Source organism: Stegostoma tigrinum, chromosome 20, assembly GCF_030684315.1.
Source record: "Stegostoma tigrinum isolate sSteTig4 chromosome 20, sSteTig4.hap1, whole genome shotgun sequence".
NCBI classification, from domain to species: Eukaryota; Metazoa; Chordata; class Chondrichthyes; order Orectolobiformes; family Stegostomatidae; genus Stegostoma; species Stegostoma tigrinum.
This window is the reverse complement of record NC_081373.1, coordinates 21064582-21086046: the sequence shown is the minus strand read 5'-3', so window position 1 is coordinate 21086046 and position 21465 is coordinate 21064582. Positions and strand designations below refer to the sequence as shown.

The following is a 21465-nucleotide window of genomic DNA, read 5'->3' as shown; positions in this document are numbered from 1 at the left end:
GCACAAAAGCTGACGTTTCGGGCCTAGACCCTTCATCAGAGAGGGTAGTGGGGTGAGGGTTCTGGAATAAATAGGGAGAGAGGGGGAGGCGGACCGAAGATGGGGAGAAAAGAAGATAGGTGGAGAGAATATAGGTGGGGAGGTAGGGAGGGGATAGGTCAGTCCAGGGAAGACGGACAGGTCAAGGAGGTGGGATGAGGTTAGTAGGTAGGAGATGGAAGTGCGGCTTGGGGTGGGAGGAAGGGATGGGTGAGAGGAAGAACAGGTTAGGGAAGCAGAGACAGGCTGGGCTGGTTTTGGGATGCAGTGGGGGAAGGGGAGATTTTGAAGCTGGTGAAGTCCACATTGATACCATTGGGCTGCAGGGTTCCCAAGCGGAATATGAGTTGCTGTTCCTGCAACCTTTGGGTGGCATCATTGTGGCACTGCAGGAGGCCCATGATGGACATGTCATCTAAAGAATGGGAGGGGGGAGTGGAAATGGTTTGCGACTGGGAGCGAATGGCTTTGCAGAACACCTCCGCTCGGTTCGCAACAAACAACTGCACCTCCCAGTCGCAAACCATTTCAACTCCCCCCTCTTTTCTCTCCATCTTCGGTCCGCCTCCCCCTCTCTCCCTATTTATTCCAGAACCCTCAGCCCATCCCCCTCTCTGATGAAGGGTCTAGGCCCGAAACGTCAGCTTTTGTGCTCCTGAGATGCTGCTTGGCCTGCTGTGTTCATCCAGCCTCACATTTTATTATCTCAGACCCTAGTAACTACTGTTTAACCCACCCAGGGTGCCAATCTCTGTGATGGTGTTTAGGACTGATGCAGTGCATGATAGTGCCTCCTTAGAAGGATTTTTTTTTCCCTCTGAGGTAAGTTCTTATGGAGGTCCCTGTTGCGGTGAAGGACCTAGAGGAAAGAGAAAATGTACACAATTAGATTGGCACTGATAGGCCAAGCAGTAGTAGGAAATGTAGTTTAATCTAGCCAGGAGAGCTAAATGTGTTTTTTTTTAGGTGCATGAAAGGATGTAATTCATAATCACACACTTTGATCAGAAAAACTCCCTGTCTCGAAATCTACAATGTAACTGTGATCCTGAAAGCTTATAGCTCCAACTTGGAGAACATCATGATACTTTGTGTTTTTCTTCAGTTCTACTTTCCTTGCCTTGCATTCCACCATTTTCTCCCACAGAGGACAAGAATTAGTAAATGGCAACTGAAAGGGGAGAATGCATGCATGGAGCTTAAACGACCTTTCATGCTAAGAGAGAGACACACACAGAGAAAGAGGAAATCAAGGAGTTGCATAGAAAGCAATTGGCTGGAGTGTCAATTCAGGAAAATGTCATCAGAGAAGAATGAGAGGTAAGCAGTGTACCTATGCAGTAAAGAAGGATTTGATGCAGTGGAGGAAGTTATTCAGTGTACTGGAGTGAGGTGCAGAACTAAGGGAGCAAGGACAGTTACCAAAGGTTCTTGAGCCAGATTGTGAAATAAAAGAGCTTACTTAATTTGTTGCTCCTCCTAGATCATTGGTATTCTTGCATTTCTTGCATTTGTATCTATGCCCTGGAATAGTGTTTGCAGAAATTACCATCTTCACCACCTCTTATAGCCTGAGAACATAAATTTTTGTTTTTATCCTGCCATTGTTGGGAAAAAGGACTTCCATCCATGCCCTCAGCTCTTCCACCAAGAGCTCCAGAATGAAAGGACAGCAACGTCAATTAAATGGATACAAATTCTTTTTAGAAGGTATATTCCTGTTTTAAGTATGCCAACAAAACCATCTGTATCAAGTTGAAATAAAGTTCCAGAGTAAAACTCTCTGGGCAAAATTTTAGACCAACCAATGAGTTTTGCACAATGAGTGTACTCACAAGATTCCTAACCAGCCTGAAACCTGTTTCAGGTTAAAATCAGAGACTTACTCTCAGATCTATTTCAATACAACTCTGTAATCAACCAGCAGGAATTAGCCAGAGCTGCTCCTGTTGGTTCATACTTTGATTTGTCTGTTGGATACCACTTGCCTTAATGTGAGGTCTATCTCAAGGAGCACAGCTGTGAATGGGCAGTCATCCTGAGGTGAGGCACAGTGATAAATGCATATTCTATTTCACTCTGTGCAGCAGAGATAGTAGGAACTGCAGATGCTGGAGAATCTGAGATAACAAGGTATAGAGCTGGATGAGCACAGCAGGCCCAGCAGCATCATAGAAGCAGGAGAGCTGATGTTTTGGGCCTAGACCCTTCTTCAGAAAGACTCTTTTTCTGAAGAAGGGTCTAGGCCTGAAATGTCAGCTTTCCTTCTCCTATGATGCTGCTTGGCCTGCTGTGTTCATCCAGCTCTACACCATGTTATCTCTGTGCGGCAGATAGCTATCAAAATGCAAACCACTAGTGAGTCTCATGTCCTGAGTTAGTTCTCCTCCCATTTTAAATAATACATGTTCTAGAAAATGTAAACAGTACATGCAAAATTATCATTATAGTTTGCGTGTAAAAAAACATAGATAGTCAGTTTATATGAATTGCAGGACTACAAAGTTATATTTTTTAATTAAGCCGTGCTTTTATACTGAGACTCTGCACCACTAAAATAATGGAAATAAAGGGTACATTTGGGGATGTGCTTGCTATGATTTAAAATGAAGGAAAGCACATTTGTGTCATTTAATAGCTTGTGCAAATTACACTATTAAAAATCTAAGATATGGGCCAATTTATGATGTTGGTCTTGGACACTGGCTTCAGCACATGCTGAATTCCATTCATGCTAATGGTATGAAGGAATTAATAATGTATTTAAATTTCAAAGTAGTTGCTTCATCCCTATGCCCAGCTCAGTCATATTATTGTAGCAAAGAACACTGGTAGAATTATAATTTCTTAGCTCAGTAATGTACATTTTGATTTTTACAGTAAAAATTTGATGTGCTACTTAGGCCAAATCTTTGGTTTGACTCCGCAATCACTTGTCAGGAGCACTAACATGACTGCATTAGTTCTGTTTACATGGCAAATGGACTCAGTGCTCGAATCAACTGCATTTAGATTAACTCAATCTACGCTGTTTTGATCCCTGGCTCATTGGGGAATTCTTTGAAACATAAGAGTGATTTTGTGAAATGGCCTCTGTAAACAATATATGGAATGGACTGTGATAATCACTAATTCCGTTCCATTGTTGTCCAAGATTTTAATTCAATCAGTGGGACAGTTTTTATATGTGTTGCAAGAACTTTAGCTTTGACATTGCCAGCAAAGACTTGTCTCAATCATCATGAAGCCAGCTATCAGAAGTAATGCTGTAAAAATGTCAAGATCCGCATTCATGTCAAGAACATGCTGACAAGCATCAGGTTCGATGTGCATCTTAACATCACCATAAAATCCTACCATGCCAACCAGATGTGTTAAAATCTCACCTAGCTATGTTAACAAACAATGTTTAAGTAAGGAGTATATAGAACATTACAGTACAGTACAGGCCCTTCGGCCCTCGATGTTGTGCCGACCTGTCATACCGATCTCAAGCCCATCTAACCTACACTATTCCATGTACGTCCAATGCTGACTTAAATGTACCTAAAGTTGGCGAATCTACTACCATTGCAGGCAAAGCGTTCCGTTCCCTTACTACTCTCTGAGTAAAGAAATGACCTCTGACATCTGTCCTATATCTTTCACCGCTCAATTTAAAGCTATGCCCCCTTGTGCTCGCCGTCACCATCTAGGAAAAAGGATCTCCCTATCCACCCTATCTGGCCCTCTGATTATTTTATATGTTTCAATTAAGTCACCTCTCAACCTTCTTCTCTCTAATGAAAACAGCCTCAAGTCCCTCAGCCTTTCCTCGTAAGACCTTCTCTCCATACCAGGCAACATCCTAGTAAATCTCCTCTGCACCCTTTCCAAAGCTGCCACATCCTTCTTATAATGCCGTGACCAGAACTGTACACAATACTCCAAGTGCGGCCGCACCAGAGTTTTGTACAGCTTCACCATAACCTCTTGGTTCTGGAACTCAATCCCTCTATTAATAAAAGCTAAAACACTATATGTCTTCTTAACAGCCCTGTCAACCTGGGTGGCAACTTTCAAGGATCTGTGTACATGGACACCGAGATCTCTCTGCTCGTCTACACTACTAAGAATCTTACCATTAGCCCTGTATTTTGCCTTCTGGTTACTCCTACCAAAGTGCATCACCTCACACTTGTCTGCATTAAACTCCATTTGCCACCTCTCAGCCCAGCTCTGCAGCTTATCTATGTCTCTCTGCAACCTACAGCATCCTTCGTCACTATCCACAACTCCACCGACCTTAGTGTTGTCTGCAAATTTACTAGCCCATCCTTCTACGCCCTCATCCAGGGCATTTATAAAAATGACAAACAGCAGTGGACCCAACACCGACCCTTGCGGTACACCACTAGTATGAACATCAAGGATGAACATTTCCCATCAACTACCACCCTCTGTCTTCTTTCAGCAAGCCAATTTCCGATCCAAACTGCTATATCTCCCACAATCCCATTCCTCCACATTTTGTCCATCAGGAGACCTTATACAACAAGTACATGAATAAATTTAAACTTAAAGGGCTATATAAATGACATGACACTGTGGTTCATGTGATTGTATAATTTTACCATGAAAAGGAAGGTCTGAGAATTGTTCAATGCTAGTTTTCTCCTCTCTTTTTTAACCCATATTTATGTTTTACTTTGTGTATTTGCTTCCATTAGTTGTTTGGCATCTAATATGATGTAGTTCAATGCCATAGATTCAAATTAAGGAACAAATAATACTTTTATTTCTCCAGATTACGTTTTCCTGTTGGTAGCAAGTGCAATGCCTGATTTCTGAGTGAGTAATAAAACAATTTTGCTGCTGGCATTTAACATTGAAGGTAATGATGTACTAAAAGGGCAGAGAAGAGTAATTGCAGATTTATGTACCATGTTCACATTTTGTTCCCAAGCCAGCAGAATTTTACAAGCTGCCCGGGTTTCTTTTAAAGACATTTTTCCTCTTTGTATTTTGCATACGGGGCAGGATCTTCAGAATCCTCTGGCTTTGAACTTGGAGGTGGATTAATTCAGATTAAGAGGGCCTGTCACATTTCAGCAATTAAAACCATCATCTTGTCACTTTCCGGGGATAAGGAGCTGTCCCTCAATATAACCTATGGGAAAAGTGAGGTGGCATTTGAGAGTCAACACTTGCTTTTGCTACTGACATTCCTGCACTCTTCTCCATGCACTCCACACCCCATGAAACCCTATCACCCAAATGCTTTGTCCTGGGTCACTCTGCGATTCTGGGACTCCTGTGCCTGTCCTTCCAGCAAAAGCCACAGCCTCTGCAGTGGCGCTTTTGAGCAAAGGAGCTGCCAGCCTTTGATTGACAAAACTTCAAACCTGGTGCTTGATTCCAGGGAAGGTCCACTAGTAGCCTCAGCACAGCCTGAGAGGTTTGATGTTGGTGGGCCTTCTTGAAAAGACTGAACATGGTTCTCTCACTGGATCCAGCCCACAGTTGAGATCAGCAATCCTCAACAGGGTTCTACCAACAGAAGTGGGTTGTATGTTCAAATTACCATGGGATGCACTCAAAAAGGCGATCTAAAAGTTGAAACTTGGCCATCGTTTTCCACTTCCAACAAATATTTTCTATCATTCAGTAACTTGCCAGTACAAAGATATATGTTACTAGGCTAAACTAAATGAAATTAGTTGTGGAATGAATTATGAGGAATAGTCACATATAAACCTAGCCTGGATTCTCTTGCGTTTAGGCAGTTGAGGGATTATATACTGTAACTGTGTTATTTAGAATAATTAAGGGATTTCATAGTTAGATTTATTTCCTACCCAATGTTTAGCTCTGTTATGGGCATAGGAATGCTGGACAGAGCCAGATGTTTTATTTTGTACAGTTCAAGAGAAGAAGACACTGTCAAAATCTGGTTCACAGAAATTATGAAATATTTTTACTGTCTCCAAAAGCATACAATTGTTAATAAGGTGTATTCAAATGTTACCACTCTCGGCTAAAGATGAACCTTGTCACAGAAAACGTGTAGTTACTTCACATAAAAAGTCTTATTTCATTCTTGAATCTGTTATTTTAAATTAGTATCAATAACAGCTTTAACTCAGAACAGAGTAATATGTGACAATCTAGAATAGTATTCATGTTATTATAAATCAATGTACTATATAACTCACTGTGAACAATGGCACAAAATGTTTGGTGGTATCTTATAAAATGGTCAAGCTGCAAATTTAGAGAAGGATGACTTTTAAGTTGTCAGTTGTCTATGACCCTTTAGTTTTCCTGACAAGAAATCTATTTTAATAATCACATTTTGCTGGCTTTGCTTAATAAATATAATGAAGCACAGAGGTGTGATTTCCCTTAGTGTTTTGTTGACTTCATAGTTTAACCCCAGTCTGTGTAAATGGTAATTCATATGGGCAGCTGTTTTCCTGGCTCCCTTTGTCTGGGCTGTAATCTGATCACGGTCCATCAGGGAAAGGATTTAACTGTACTGAATTTCATATATCATCAAGGCAGTTTGATCATTTGTGGAGCCAGATAATGCTGTTGCAACCTTTAGAGGTTTGCTATCGCAATTTCTTTCCTTCACCTCAAGTTTGCTGTCCAAGTATCCAGTAAATTACTTCAAATGAGCCTCAGTCAGGATCATATTTACATTCATGGAACAGGTCAACGTCCCATTCTCTAATGTTACACTGTTGTGGAGAGCATATGGGAATTCATATGCTTTGCTAACTTTGTTGGGGTCAAGAAAGTCCTGAGGTGCAGTGATGGAGTCCCTGTCACAGAGCCAGAAGGTCTGGATTGAGTCCCATTTCAGTACTTGGGGATCAAAGGAGACATGTTCATGATTCAGCCAAATAGGGTGTATATTAACTTGAAAGTCCTCCCAAAAAATTCCAATTCCAGCTGTTAACAATGGAGAACATTCCTATTCAGCCATGCAATGGAAAAAAAAATTGGAGCCTATGCCATCACTAGCCATAGTTTTGAACTAAAATGCGTCGTACTGCAGCAACTCAGATTTTTTGGGGAGCAGGTTGGCTCAGTTGGCTTGATGTGTGTGACTGGTGCCAATAGTACAGGGTATGTTCCAGCTGGGCAGCATTTGGGATCTGCCTCCTTACTTTATCCATTCTGAAGATTGCCAACCTGTAGATTCAACTAGTTTGGGGCAGATAACTAAATAAGAAAAAGAATCTTTACTGGACTAAAATAATATTCATCAGGTGATACAAAGTGCTCGTTACACCTTGTTAAAGATTCATTTAAGGCAGTGAGCTCCTGGGCTAACTACTTATCTCAAAAATTAAAAGCAAAGTACCATGGATACTGGAGATCTGAAATAAAAACAGGAGAGTGCTAGAGATGCTCAGTTAGTCTGGGAGCATGTGTGGAGAAAGAAACAGAGCTAAGTGCAGAATAGTGACTCAATGGTTAGCAGTGCTGCCTCAGTGCCAAGGTCCTGGGTTCAATTTTAGCCTCGGGTAACTGTCTTTGTGGTGTTTGCACATTCTGCCTTGAGTCTGCATGGGTTTTCTCCGGGTACTCCAGTTTTGTCCGACAGTCCAAGTGAAGGTTAGGTGTATTGGCCATGCTAATTTGGCCATACTGTCCAAGGATGTGCAGGCTGGTTGGGTTAGCCATGGGAAATGCTGGGTTACAGGTGTAGGGTAGGGAGGTGAGTCTAGGTAGGATGCTCTTTGAAGGATTTACGTGAACTGAATGGCCTGCTTCCACACTGTATGGATTCTATGAGTTTAATGTCTCATATTCAACATGACATCTTCAGAATAGAAAAAGTTATATTGGATTCAGACACTTGTGGCATGGTGGCTCAGTGGTGAGCACTGCTTCCTCACAGTGCCAGGGACCTAGGTTGGATTCCACCCTTGGGTGACTATCGAGTTTACATGTTCTCCCCGTGTCTGCAGGGTTTCCTCCAGGTGCTCTGGTTTCCTCCAAGGTCCAAAGATGCGCAGGCTGGATGGATTGGCCATGCTAAAATTGCCTGTAGTGTTCGGGGGTGGGTCTGGGTAGGATGTTCTGAGTGTCGGTATGGGCTTGTTCAGCCGAAGGGCCTGTTTCCACACTGTAGATGTTCTATGATTAATGTTGTTTCTCTCTCCTTAGTTGACACCAGACCTGCTGCATATCTCCAGCACTATCTGGCTTCTTTTTTAAAGTGTTGAGTTTTGATTTCACAATTTGAGCAACATCAGAGCTGAGGAGTGCAAGATTTCCCATTGTTTGGTTTCTTAACAAGCACTTCCAGAGCAGGAAATGGTTTTCCACACTTTCACAATGTCCAAACAATGTCTCCAATTGCTCTAGCATAATGTTTCAATTCCTACATCAACTGATTTAAGACTTTGATGTATTACACTGCAAGTTCAGTATCACATTCTTGGCTCTATTGTGTCACACACACTTGCCCAAAAACATGACTAGGATTGTTGTACTGCATTGCCTAACGATTTTTAGAGTAAGCAAGCAGATTTACATCCTTTAAAATGGCTGAAGGTTAATTAAAGATCCAAACTAATGTTAGTTCATTTTAACACCCAATCTCCAAAAATATTGATGTATTTGTGATCCTGATTACCTTTACTTGGGGACTGGTGCAAGTTAATTGCTTGTGAAACAAACCAGTAAAGAAATCCTAAAAACTAAGGAATTACCGATAGTGCCTTGAAGCTTTTCAGTAGCTTGCATAAACCTGTGCAGAGAACATCACAAAGTGTGGAGCTGGATGAACACAGCAGGCCAAGCAGCATCTTAGGAGCGCAAAAGCTGATGTTTCGGGCCTAGACCCTTCATCAGAGAGCTCTGATGAAGGGTCTAGGCCCGAAATGTCAGCTTTTGTGCTCCTAAGATGCTGCTTGGCCTGCTGTGTTCATCCAGCTCCACACTTTGTTATCTTGAATTCTCCAGCAGCTGCAGTTCCCATTATCTCAGAGTACATCACACCCATGATTGCACGTTATCATTCTATCACAGATCATATTATACATAATGACACTGTTGAGTGTAAATTATAAAGTTTTCTTCAGCGATAGAATAATGGAAAAATCTCATTAATTAGCTTGATATTCAAATCCATGGGAATGGTAAATTAGTGATTAAAGCTATTCCACAGCTGTAGTCAGATGCCACTGGTAGCCAATGGAACAGAAAAATTAGCGAATAGTTTTAACAGGTGGCCAATTTCGTATCACCTGTTTTTCACCCCTAATGAAGTTGAATTTAATCCTCTCGAAGATTTAATCGTCATTTTCCACAACATTTAAAGTCACTTGCCCTTCATTGACAGTTTTTGCTCAAGCTGTTAAACAAAACATCATGAAATTGCAGACCGCTGTATTTTATGGGAGATGAGTTTGACAGGATTGGTACAGAAGCATATTACCTGCTGTTCAGCCAAGGCAGAAATAATTGCTATGGTCATTATGTCTACTAACTAATGCATTCAATAAGAATTTTTTTATGATTTTGCAACATGCAGTAACCAAAAGAAATCTTTCCTCCCAGAATGACTTTAAAAACACATCTGAGTGAAGAAGCAGAGTAGTAAAGAACACAAATAGGAACAAATTATTAGGAAATGGTTTATACCATTATTCCTTAATGGTGCGTGAAACACAGATGCTAAGATATTGTTCCACATTCGTAATGTTTACATAAGCAATATATTATTTGAGCACGGTGAGAATTGTACTAAGTCCATAGAATCAAGTAGAATTTTGCAACGCTCATGAACAATGTATAATTTTTAGACTTTCCCATGGACTGCAGTTCATATTCCACTAAGTCTGGTTCAAACCTCTAGATAATTCATTTCACTTATCAGCCATTCCACTGGAACTAACAACAAGAAACAGACTTATTATTTTGCTCTAGTTGTCAGGTTTTTCCAATTGCCCAATACCCTAGTGGATATTCTGCAACAGAATCTCGGCAATTTTAACAGCTATAAACTTCTTTCTGCATTCTCATTAATCACTTCACTGCCAACTGGTATCTTACCTGCAGATGTAATTTGTCTTGCACGTTTCAGCCAAAGACAAGCAATTTGGCTTTTCATCATCCTGGTATGAGCAAATAGGCACAATCATCTGCCGTCTCCGTTCTATGCAAGCCATGTCCCTACAGGAACAGAACAGCATTCCATAGGTGTATTTTGCAGGAACACGGTCAAAGAATTGTCGCAGGGCTCTGTGACACTTTCTTCGGTTGCAGATCTCCGATGCAGAAACACGGGCTGTGCAGGGCGAGATGTACATCGATCGGAATTTTTTGCAGTTATCATTCAGATTGCAAGCTTTGGCGCCATCCAAACAACTGTTTCCCTTTGGACCAATGCGTTCTGCACCTAACACAAAAGAAATTGCATCTCATTTGTATTTTAATAATTTCTTCATAATTATGTTCTTTTATATGTTTGGGATGCTATTTACATATATGAAAAATGTCTTTCAATACTTTATAATGAAATTTGATTTTATCTTGTTGCATGCTTTTATGATGAAGGTAACTGTATAATCAGTATAGAGGTAAACACCAATATTAAACTTTGGAATAAGATCTTTGATGAGTATTTAGAGGAATTTCAAAATTGTAAATACTTCCAGTGTTAAAACCTTCTTCCCTTTTAATTGTTTCCTGTTGTTGCCATTGGCCCAATTACATCTGTCCACTCAGGTGTAATGTTTGCTCCAAAAAAAAGATTAAATAGAGTCAGTTTAATTTACTTTCCATGTTCACATAGAAATCAGCAAGAGAACTGGAAAAAAACAATGATTTGATTGGTTAGGTGCATTACCAGCAAATTATAACATGACCGTGTTAGGGATGACCACTGTATTGGCATCAGGAACATTTTACTCAAACCTTAAAAACCTTTTTCAAGTTATTCATCTCTTAATGTGTTGCACATTTTAACAAAATTGTTTGCCATGACCTGCCATTGTTGAAAGCTTCAAATCTAACTTGAAGATCAATAGCCCATTAAAAGGTAGCAAATGTTCTTGGAGGTAGTGGAAGCAGAGTCAGTAATAACTTTCAAAAGAGCTGGAAAGAGAAAAATGATCAGGCAATAGGAAAAGAATGAGGATTAATTGGATAACTCCTCTGTCCTGTATGATTCTATAATAACTCCTGAAGTCACACCATTGGAACAGCAGAATAAGAAATAATTTTAGTTTGCTCCAGGTTTTTGTGGTGCTTAGATTAGAACTGTAGCTCCAGTCAGTGCAATGTCCCAGTCACCAGTGGGACTGATATTTGATTCTGAAATCTTGTCATTTAAAAATTGTGAGAGAATTGACAATTCCTCTGGTTAAGACAGCTTTTGTGATTTTGTGTTCTTGAGCTTTGCATGGCAAGATTACATGTCTGGAACTGACACGGGAGGTCAGTTGGCACTGCAGTAATTTGCATCTGTTCAAAGTAGTGGTTATCAGCATAGGGATGATGAGCTGATCAGCGGTTTCCCTGCTGTTCCAGTCTGTGATTCTAACAGATGATTGGTTAATGCATTTAGGATGAGGTAGCCTAAGACAAAGTTGAGGACAGAAATAGGGTTTTATCTAGTTTGACTTTATTAAAAACATGTGGGTTGCTTAAAATAAACAGATTGCTGCCATTGATATCTTTCTGGCTGCAAGTACAATTCATCATGTATTTCTTTCGGTTTCAATCATTGCCACCTGATGCAGCTTTCTTTGGCTGAGTAACACTTTGTGGCAGGATTTCTCTATGTGACAAAGTCATGCACCATACAGCACGTCACAATCATCCTGAGACCTTTGTAGAAGCATCCTGGAGCAAGACTCTGAGCTGGAAAACAGCTCGAACTTTATTTTAAATCCAAGTAACCTCCATGACGTGAGTTTGTTGACAATGTGGCTGTTCCTGTTTGGAATTGAAAAAGAATTATTCAGTGTTTCTGGACCAACAAGTAATTTTGTAGCATTAATTTCCATTAATGGTCATAAAATGGGATCCATATTATCAGCGTAGTGCATATTCACATGCATGATTCTGTCATACCATCCTTGTCACTGAATCATTGGGTAACTCTGCGCTGCAGTCCTGAAACAGTGCTCTGAAGCTTGTTCCCAGTATGACCCCATTTGATGTTTGAAAATCCTTGCTATTCCTATCAAAGAACTAAGAAAGAGAGACAGATGTGTTGTTAAAGTGGGGCCAGTGTGGTAGAACAAGAGTGCAGTTATAATAACTGAATTGAATGCTTCATGGTGGTTATTACAGCTTTAGATTTATCTCTAAGGTATCAGCTTGGGGTGTCAACCACCTGTTTGGTATGCCCTGCGCTACACTGTTGTAGGTGCTGAGGACAGTTTTAAAATAATCTCAGAAAAGTGTAAGGTTGACAGAAATTGAAAGTTTCTTGAACCATTTATATTTCAGACTCCAGCAATCAATTTGAAGACTGCTGCCCAGATCACTTGTTTGGAGTAATGAGTGCAATACAGATGGTATATGGTCTACTGACATTGTGCCTGTCAAAAGTAGGGTCCTTCAAATGGTGCTGCAGCCTGGTTTGCTCATATACATAGTCTTCAGCCTATTTGAGGCATGTGTTTACAGGCGTGTATGACAATAGCATTATGTGACCTTTGGGCATAAATAGAGGGTTAGAGTTGTGATACACTACCTCTACAAACTGAATTTTACATTGCCAACTACCCATTTAAGAAGGAAATGTGCTGGAATTTCTTCTCAAGAGTGTCATGCATTTCTACTCCAAAAACCTGTAGAGGTTGAATCTTTGAATATATTAAAGTTAATACACAGATTCTGAACTGTAGGTGAGCCAAGAATTATGGGGAATACCTAAAGACATGGATTTAGGATGAAGTTCTGATCAGCCACATGCTTTTTGAATGGTAGAGAAGGTTCTAAGGCCCATCTGAATGTATCTTGGTCCAATCCATTAATTTCTTATGTTTCTCATCTGGGAAATATGCAACGAGCAGTTGAAAATTGGTCCCTGCATCTGTAATCTCACCTGCTTGTACACTTCAATGTAATAGGTCCTATGGTGTTATTAAAAGTCAAACAGAAGAACTTTCATTGTCTCTTGGTTGACATTTATTTATCAACGAACGAGAGCAAAATGGATCAACTCAGTGCTGCTGGGATACTGCTGAGTACAAATTGGCTGATATGCTTTCCTACTGAGCAACAGGGAGCACACTTCAAAAGTAATTCATTGATTGTGAAGCTCTTGTAATAGGAGTTCATTTTTCTTCCTCTCTGTGGAAACAGAGAAGCTATATGAAAGCAGAAAATCAAGAATCTAGGGGTTGGGTCATTTATAGATACACATACACCATCAATAACACTTTAGGGAAACCTACACAGCAAACAGAAATGCCGAGTTATTTTTTTCTGCTGCTAGCTGGTTTCCATGGAGAAATTAAGATTGCAGTTTGTCCTGGCAAAAAATGTGCTGCATCTGCTTGATGCCACTGGCACTCCTGGTTGTGAGATTTTGACAGCTATCTTCTATTGTTATTTAGAAAGAAAACAGTGGAGTAAAAATTCACAGTTGTCTTCACCTCGACAGTCACTGACAGTATTTTTCCCATACTGGAATTAGTTTGAAGGCCTGATTGTAGAAGACTGCATATTGCTGTCACTGTTTCGTGATCCATAGCCTCATAAGATAAATCATTTCTAACAAGCTAAGGGAACTGATCCTCGGTCTCTGCACACAGATAATTGGGTGAGGGCAGGTGTAGATCATGAACAAAGATCATGTTGCTTTAGAGCCTCTGCAGCTTCCTCTAGAACCGGCAAATAAAATGGCATACCGAGAAATGCTGATATTTAGAGGTGCTGTAATGTCACAATAAATTGCAGTTGACATCCATTCACAGATGAAAAGGCATGAACCTAATTAACAAAGCAAAATACAAATACAGCATGCTTTAAAAGCAGTGGAAAAACTGAAATTAATGAACAAATATAAACAAAAAGCTAATTTGATAATTTAACAAGCACAATAACTTATGAAAGAATGGCCCAATGTCATTAGGCAATAAAAAATCATCATATTGAGACCCTGTGTGTTTTATTTTTCAAAATATTTTTACTAAGTAAAATACTATTTCTATCTCCCATGTCCTTTGTTTTGTTGCCTGATAACTTAATGAATTCTGCATCCAAACTGGTCCAAATTATGTGTACTTATTGGCGGTCCTATATTTGACAGTGCATCTGGAAAGTACAGCACATCTCAAAAATAAGTTATAATCCCATGTTAGAAATATTTTCATGGAATTGAAAAGTTAATGCAACCTGCAATTATCACTGTAAATTAAGTGAGATACATGGGATAGTCACTTCTTTCGCAAGTTGTTTTCATTTCCTCAGACAAGTTTTGACTTTCCAATAAAATAATATCCATTTGAATTGGAGAGAAAAATATAAAATCATTAGATAGCAAAAAGAACACTATGATTATGGCTAGCTGCTCTATAACATACATTATTCTTCTTCCAATATTACGGGAAGGGGTGCTTTTTGCATAGTATTACCTTTCATCGGTTTTACAGCAGTCAATCCTAAAATATTCATTTACACCAAACTGAGGTTACACATAAGGAATTCCTCATGTTACAAATGTGAACAAAGTCAGAAGTGACACAACACCAGGTTATAGTCCAACAGGTTTATTTGAAATCACAAACCTTCGGACTGTAGCCCTTCCATCAGGTGAAGGAGCTAGGCCATGAAAGCTTGTGATTTCAAATAAACCTGTTGGACAATAACCTGGTATCATGTAACCTCTGACTTTGTCCACCCCAGTCCAACATCAGCACCTCCACATCGTTACTAATTTGAGAGCAGAGGTAACTGAAGAAAAGATATAAATAATAATTGCATAGAAACTTTCAGATATTGAAGAGGTTGGGGATTTATTTATAACAGAAAAATTCTCAAATTTCACAACTGGAGTATGAACTAGAGATGATTCTTACATTTTATTTGACGAAGGCTGAATTACAATTGGGTTTTTGGAGCATTTCTCACTGCAAAGCCTTACAATATTCTTACCCTATCTCACCAATTTCACCTCATTAATTGACAATCTTTCCCCACTGGTGTCTCTCATGTCTAATTTCTGTCCCTTCTTACCAAACTCTCACTCCATTAATTTAGCAGTGTGACAATGCATAGTACATCATGTTGGAGAATAACCACTGTCTTGGCTTTTCCAGAACAGATTGCCACACAGTGAATATTTACAAAGACATTGACATCCCAAGTATTCGCTGTGACTTTAAAAGTCTGTGGTGCACCTAAATACGCACAGTCAGTGCAGCACTGCCCTGCATGATTCCTGACATTTGCGCTGGACATGGTAGGTAGGGGGACTTTGGTGTCCTTCTTTGCAGGCAGGAACTTGGAGGTTCTGGTGGATGGGGTTCTGTTACCTCCGGATCAGCAGCAAAGGCCAAGATAACAAGCCATATCAGCCTGGTTGAAGATTTTTGCCTGTCTCAGCTAGCTGGAGGAATGGCCAGCCATGTAGGAAGGTCAATGTCCTTCTCCACTTCACCAGGGAAAAAGCCAAAATCTTCTCACATACTTCTCTATCTATGCTATTGTACTCACCCTCAAATCAAGTCTCATGCTCTGTCCCTCTCTCTATTGCCTGCAACATCTTCCTTCACTTGCTGTTACCCACTCTTGACACTAAGGATCTCACATGTCCTCTGTGCTGCTTAAGCACTCACTCGGGACATTACCCAACCTGCACCAAAAACAACAGCTGATTTGCTCACTTTCATCTCTCATTCCAGCAGAAGTGAATGACCACTCAGAGATGCAGCCTGGCCCAGTCTGTGTGCATAGTGAGTGCCCTGAGTCCCAGCAGCAGCATTACAATGAAAGTTAGCAGTGCTGTCCAAGGTGCAACATTGAAGGATCATGTAAGTCAATCAGAGACACCCCTAAGGGTGATTGCCAACAAATCAGCATTGTTCTTTCAAATGTAAATATTATCACCCTTTACTTCGCAAACTCAGGGTGAGTGTGAGTTGAAAATCTTTGACAAAATGGTTATCTGTTGTCAATATTTTGATGGGAATATAATATCAAGTCTGAAGATGGCAACATACATAAAATAAATTTTCAGAAAATAAACATTATTGGCTAACATGCATCAATTTTTACAGGCTCAAGGAATTACTTTCCAGAATGAAAAAAACAGATCTCCAAAGCCTTACAAACTAACAGGCTAATGTGTTGGTGTGTAATCTCCTTGTTAATATAATAAGAACTAGTTTTCAAACTCAAGATAGAATTGGTGTTGCAGGAATATCCATTTAGAGAGAGTTCTAATTTTTAAAAAGATGCATTTTGGAAGGAAAAATGGGTGGAAAAATTAAAAGAAAATGTTTCCAATAATAAGGAGCATGTGGGAAGTGAGAAACCTGGAGATTTGTGCAACAAGTTCTTTGAAGTTGACAGGACACACTGTTCAAATTTCACAAGAGATCTTGGCCATTATAAATTGAGGCATAGAGTACAAAAGCTCACAAGTTATGCTAACCTTTAATAATCACTGGTTAGGCTTCAGCTGGAATGCTGTATCCAATATAGGCCCATTTGAAGGGTAGAAAACATTAAGGCTACATGAAGGAGCAATTGAGTGGAATTAATTGTATCGCTCTTTCAAAGAGCCAGCAGAGATATGACAGACTTAATGGCTTCCTTCTATAACGTAAGGTTGAATGATTTTAGGTTCTGTCACAAGAGAATATCAACAGAATATAGAATACAAAGTGAGGGAAACAGATTTGTTTTTTGTTTCTGTTTGACAGGGACTTCAGTCAGCACAGTAGTCAGCAAACTTTCAGGACCGAGATGAAATAAAGTGCTCCTGATGAGGATTTTCTCTTGGTAGTCCACTGCTGTTAAAGCCAAATGTAACATCCCTTCCATTGCCCTTGTTGCACCTGACTAAACCACTACAGAAAAGGGATTGAATCTATAACCATCCTTGTCTAGCTCAAAACCACACTGAGATAACAGAAATAATAGGAACTGTAGATGCTGGAGAATCCAAGATAACAAGATGTGGAACTGGATGAACACAGCAGGCCAAGGGGCCTGCTATGTTCATCCAGATGTTATCTGAGGTAACACCATATTTATCTAACCAGATATGATAAAGCTCAAAAATATGAATTGTAATTAATGTTTATCATTTTGATATTGTGTTTCTTTTATTTTGTTTGATTTTGTTTTTGAAAATATCTTTTGTTTATGAATTTGTGAATACTGATGCCACCATAGAGTGAAGTGTTGGGGACCAATTGAATCCAACAATATGCAAATTAATCCAGAATACACCAAGCTGAGATGCCAAGATCACAGAAATAGCGTGATTTTATGACATTTTACATCTGCAAGGCATTTCAATGAAATGTTAAAAAACATGACACGATGCCAACGTATAGTGAGAACTATGAACACCAGTCCAATTCCCTTACAATGCCAACCTAAGCCAATCTTCCTAACCTGTTTCCACATTTATTTCACTATTTAGGAAATGTAAAAGCAACATGTAGGATGGTAAGGGTGAAGTAGTAGCTGGGTTCTGAACAGAACACCGTAAATATAATATAGCCACTAATAGATCCAATGAAGAGTTTTAGAAGAAATTTATTACCATTGAAAGTGTTATATGGTGGAACTTGCTGCCACATGGAGTGATTGAAGTAGAGATCAATGGAATATCGAAGGAGAATCTTGATGCGTACAGGAGGGATAAGGCTATAGATGACATGGGAGAGGGTGGAATGTGATCATGACAATGAAAAGAAGCTTGTCTGAATTTTGAAGACTGGAATAGGCCAAATGACCTATTTTTACTCTGCAGATTCTATTTAATTTGAAAACAAAATATGAAAAAAACTAACAAAAGGTCTGTCTTAATTCATTGCATTCATTAATTTTTAAGACTTATCTTGATGATAAAATCCATATGTTGCAATCTATAACTACATTAAACTCTAACTGCAATTTATTATGGTACATAAGTAAATTTCCCCTCAAAATAATGAATGGTACTAAGTAAGGATGGTAGATTCTTTATATTTTCTTTGTGCAATAACCTGGATTATAATTAATTAGGCATACACATGATTTAAGTGAGAAGAATGGAGGAATCACACAATGAATTCCAGCAGAAAACACACACACAAAACTTCATAAGGGATCTTAAGCCTGTGATCTGGGTATTCCAGGAAACAGTAATAAAGTATCATGGATTTAATTGGTACCTTTGGGTGTTTCTGTTGTTCAGCAGCATTCCATTGAATCAGCAGCCTGCTTCATTATTGTGCATATACAAAATTAATTGCATTTCTACTACTGCTATCATACACAAGCAGGCAATCGCTTGCTGTGAACTGCTGCTACAGCAAAAGCTGTGATGCTACAGATCTTACTGTCGCTTCAGAGTCCCATTTAATATTATCATTTTTCAAATTTACGTTCCAATCCAATAATCTCCCAAGAATTTTGTATCAAATCAGATAAAACAAGGTCATGACTCATGTAATTAAATCTCTAAGCGTCTTTGTCTCTTCCAGTTGACATGGTAAAAATTACATTCAGTGTGTTTGCAGACTCTTGAGGATACTCTTGGCTGATCATATAAATGATTTCTTAGGTATTGAATTACAAAATGAAAAATCTGTTCAATTCTTTCTATATTAATAAGCAAGAACTGAAGAATGCACGATGTAACAAAACAGGCTATGGGTGCATTATGCAATGTCACAGATATTCAAGCTTGGAAATTCATGGTAGTGATATTAGCAGACAAATACTTCATGTTTTTCTATGAAATTCTTATGTCCACAATTTTTGAGACAGCATCAGCTTATTTGAAAGCAGCAGGTTGATGTCTCATCAAAAATGGAAGACAAAGTAATGTCACATGTTCCTGCATCCCATTGATATTGTCAAAATGAATATGTGCCTATTAAACTTATCTTTTTCTTACAGTCTTACTTTGCATCTTAATTCACAATTTCAGATACTGAGTAATATTGAAGCCTGTTACTGCAGTGATTGTACTTGTGTAAGCAAATATTATCCTGGATTTCTAATTGTTTTCATTTTATTTAGAAAGCTGATGGGACATCAGTGATTGCATCACCCAGGCATATTGCTTTCTAAGGACTTGCTGGGTTTGAAAGGAAAATCTGAAGTGTTTTGTTTTATCCTAAATTACTCAGCAGCTTTTTTCTTTAGCTTTCTTGGGAGATAGCATGACTTGTTTGAAGTGGAATTGTGGGAATAATGAGAAGATACACGACTCCAGGACAGCAAAGGCATGGTGAATCAGTTGCTCTGTCTTTCAGGTCTTTTTTTCTCTTGTCTGCTTGTATTTATGCTATTGGTATTGAGAGTGAAATCTAGTGAAAAAGCTCTAGACACATTCAGTTTTCCAAAGGATATATAGCTCTGGGCTGTGGGAGCTTCTAATTCAGTTTCATAATGGTAAATGGCAAGAACTTGAAGTTTTTTTATGTTAAGACTGCTTTGTTCAGCACTTTTCTTGGTGTAATGTGACCTAACCAGCAGACCTTAAATCAACAACTGAATGCCATCATCACACAAATGCAATATGCTTTCAAACTTGCCTTGTTGTGAAGATGTTGTTAATGATTTGGAGTAGAGGAAAATAATGTGTTCTAGCCTCAAGACATGATTGAATGCTACTGTTCATCTTTGATTGCATCCTCCATCTCAGGATCCACCTAATGGCTACTGTGGATGAGGCTGGACTACTCAAATTGCCAAACTAGTGAGTTACTTCCATTCACATTATTGGAACCACAACCCATTGATAATATACTCTGGAAGCCACACTAAGTCGGGTGTTGGATCTCCAAACCAGTTTTTAATTTTGGAACAAATTCTAAGGCCATGGATGGAATCTGATATTGAGTGACGTAGGTTATGGCAAGATGTGAGGTGGAATCAGACAAGTGTGGCAAGTCTCATTTCAAGGTCAAGATGATCTCACTCCATCTTTTACACTGTTTATATGCAGCATGGCCTTGCAAAGGAGTCTATGCCCTAGGGAACAGGTCTCAATCAATCCTTTGTCTTTACAGGGACAAGTTTTGAAAGACTGACTATCACAGTCGTGAACATGTGTAACCAGCAATCAGGGGTCTGAGCAGGTCTGTCTATGCTGGCCAGCTTGGTCACTTGAGGGGCCCATCCACTTAAAAATAAGAGGGAATGATGGTGGATTGGAAGAGGGTGAGGAAGCAAACTTAGGAGCACATTGCCTACTTGGATGGAGACTTGAGGAAATGTCAAGCCTTAGGGGGATTGACGGGACGGGAACCTAGGAAGGAAATGGCGATGTCTGGGTGCTCACCAGTACATTCAGGTCACTGGCTGAGGACTGATCTCTCTAACCTTCTATTGTGAAGCAAATGGAAAATCTGCACTCAGAAAGAAAACAACCAGCACTCTCGGAATGGGCACGGTAAGTGAGCTGATGTATGATGGAGGGATCTGCAGTAAACATCAGTTGTTGGGTCTTTACACAGGAACAACACTGGCTGGAGAACCATGTTTGTGGCATAGGAATCCAGACTGCCCACTCCCAGGCCATCCTGCAACATTGACCCTCTCATCTGCTCCCAAGCGCAGTGACTGCTAAGGAGCTTACAGAGCTAGACTCGGGTGCATACAGCCACTTGAACAGTACAGAATGTTTTACAGGAAATGCTTAAGTTGTCAGAGTGACCCAATTTCCATGTACACTAATTCCTTGCTATCCTCATAGATTCCTGACCCCATCAATGCAGAAATTCAGACCATAAGTTCTTTTTTCACTCCTTGGCCTGTCCAATCTGATTTTGTGACACTTTGCAGTACACAGAAAGCCTTATTGAAATGGTACCCGTGTTTTATTGTTATGTACAGGATACTCCACGGCCCTGGGATAACAAGGATTTGGTGTACGCATATTGCTTTCCTGCTACAACATAAATATCTTAGCCACTCAGCATACACCCTCCTCCGTTATGTCCTGCTACTGTCCATGAAGTAATGCCAGAAGGGTCAATAAAGCAGAGATACCTAGAAAAAGACACAACAACCACATGAACAGTGAAAACCAAACATTGATATGATGTTTGTGAATTAATAACAGAAGTGTCACCATTACCACCAATATGCCCTCAGAACATTTTCGTTTTCCTTTCGTCTCAATGCATCTTAGTGAGCTCGCCAGTGCCTCTGATGGCATAGAGAAAGTTTGTTTGCTAGAGGATCCTGTTCACTCTAGTTGTTTGATACAGCGACCCTACGAGCAATTTTGTCTGC

General features: G+C 39.6%; 1 protein-coding gene across 2 annotated transcripts in view; it reads right to left on the bottom strand.

Moving 5' to 3' along the window:
• Window positions 1-21465, bottom strand: part of LOC125461673 (GDNF family receptor alpha-1-like) — a 189983-nt gene that overhangs the window by 29329 nt on the left and 139189 nt on the right. For both annotated transcript variants that reach the window (XM_048550633.2, XM_048550634.2), the window contains exon 4: window positions 10093-10438. In XM_048550633.2, the coding sequence (XP_048406590.1) occupies window positions 10093-10438 (346 nt within the window). The remainder of the gene's footprint in view (window positions 1-10092; window positions 10439-21465) is intronic.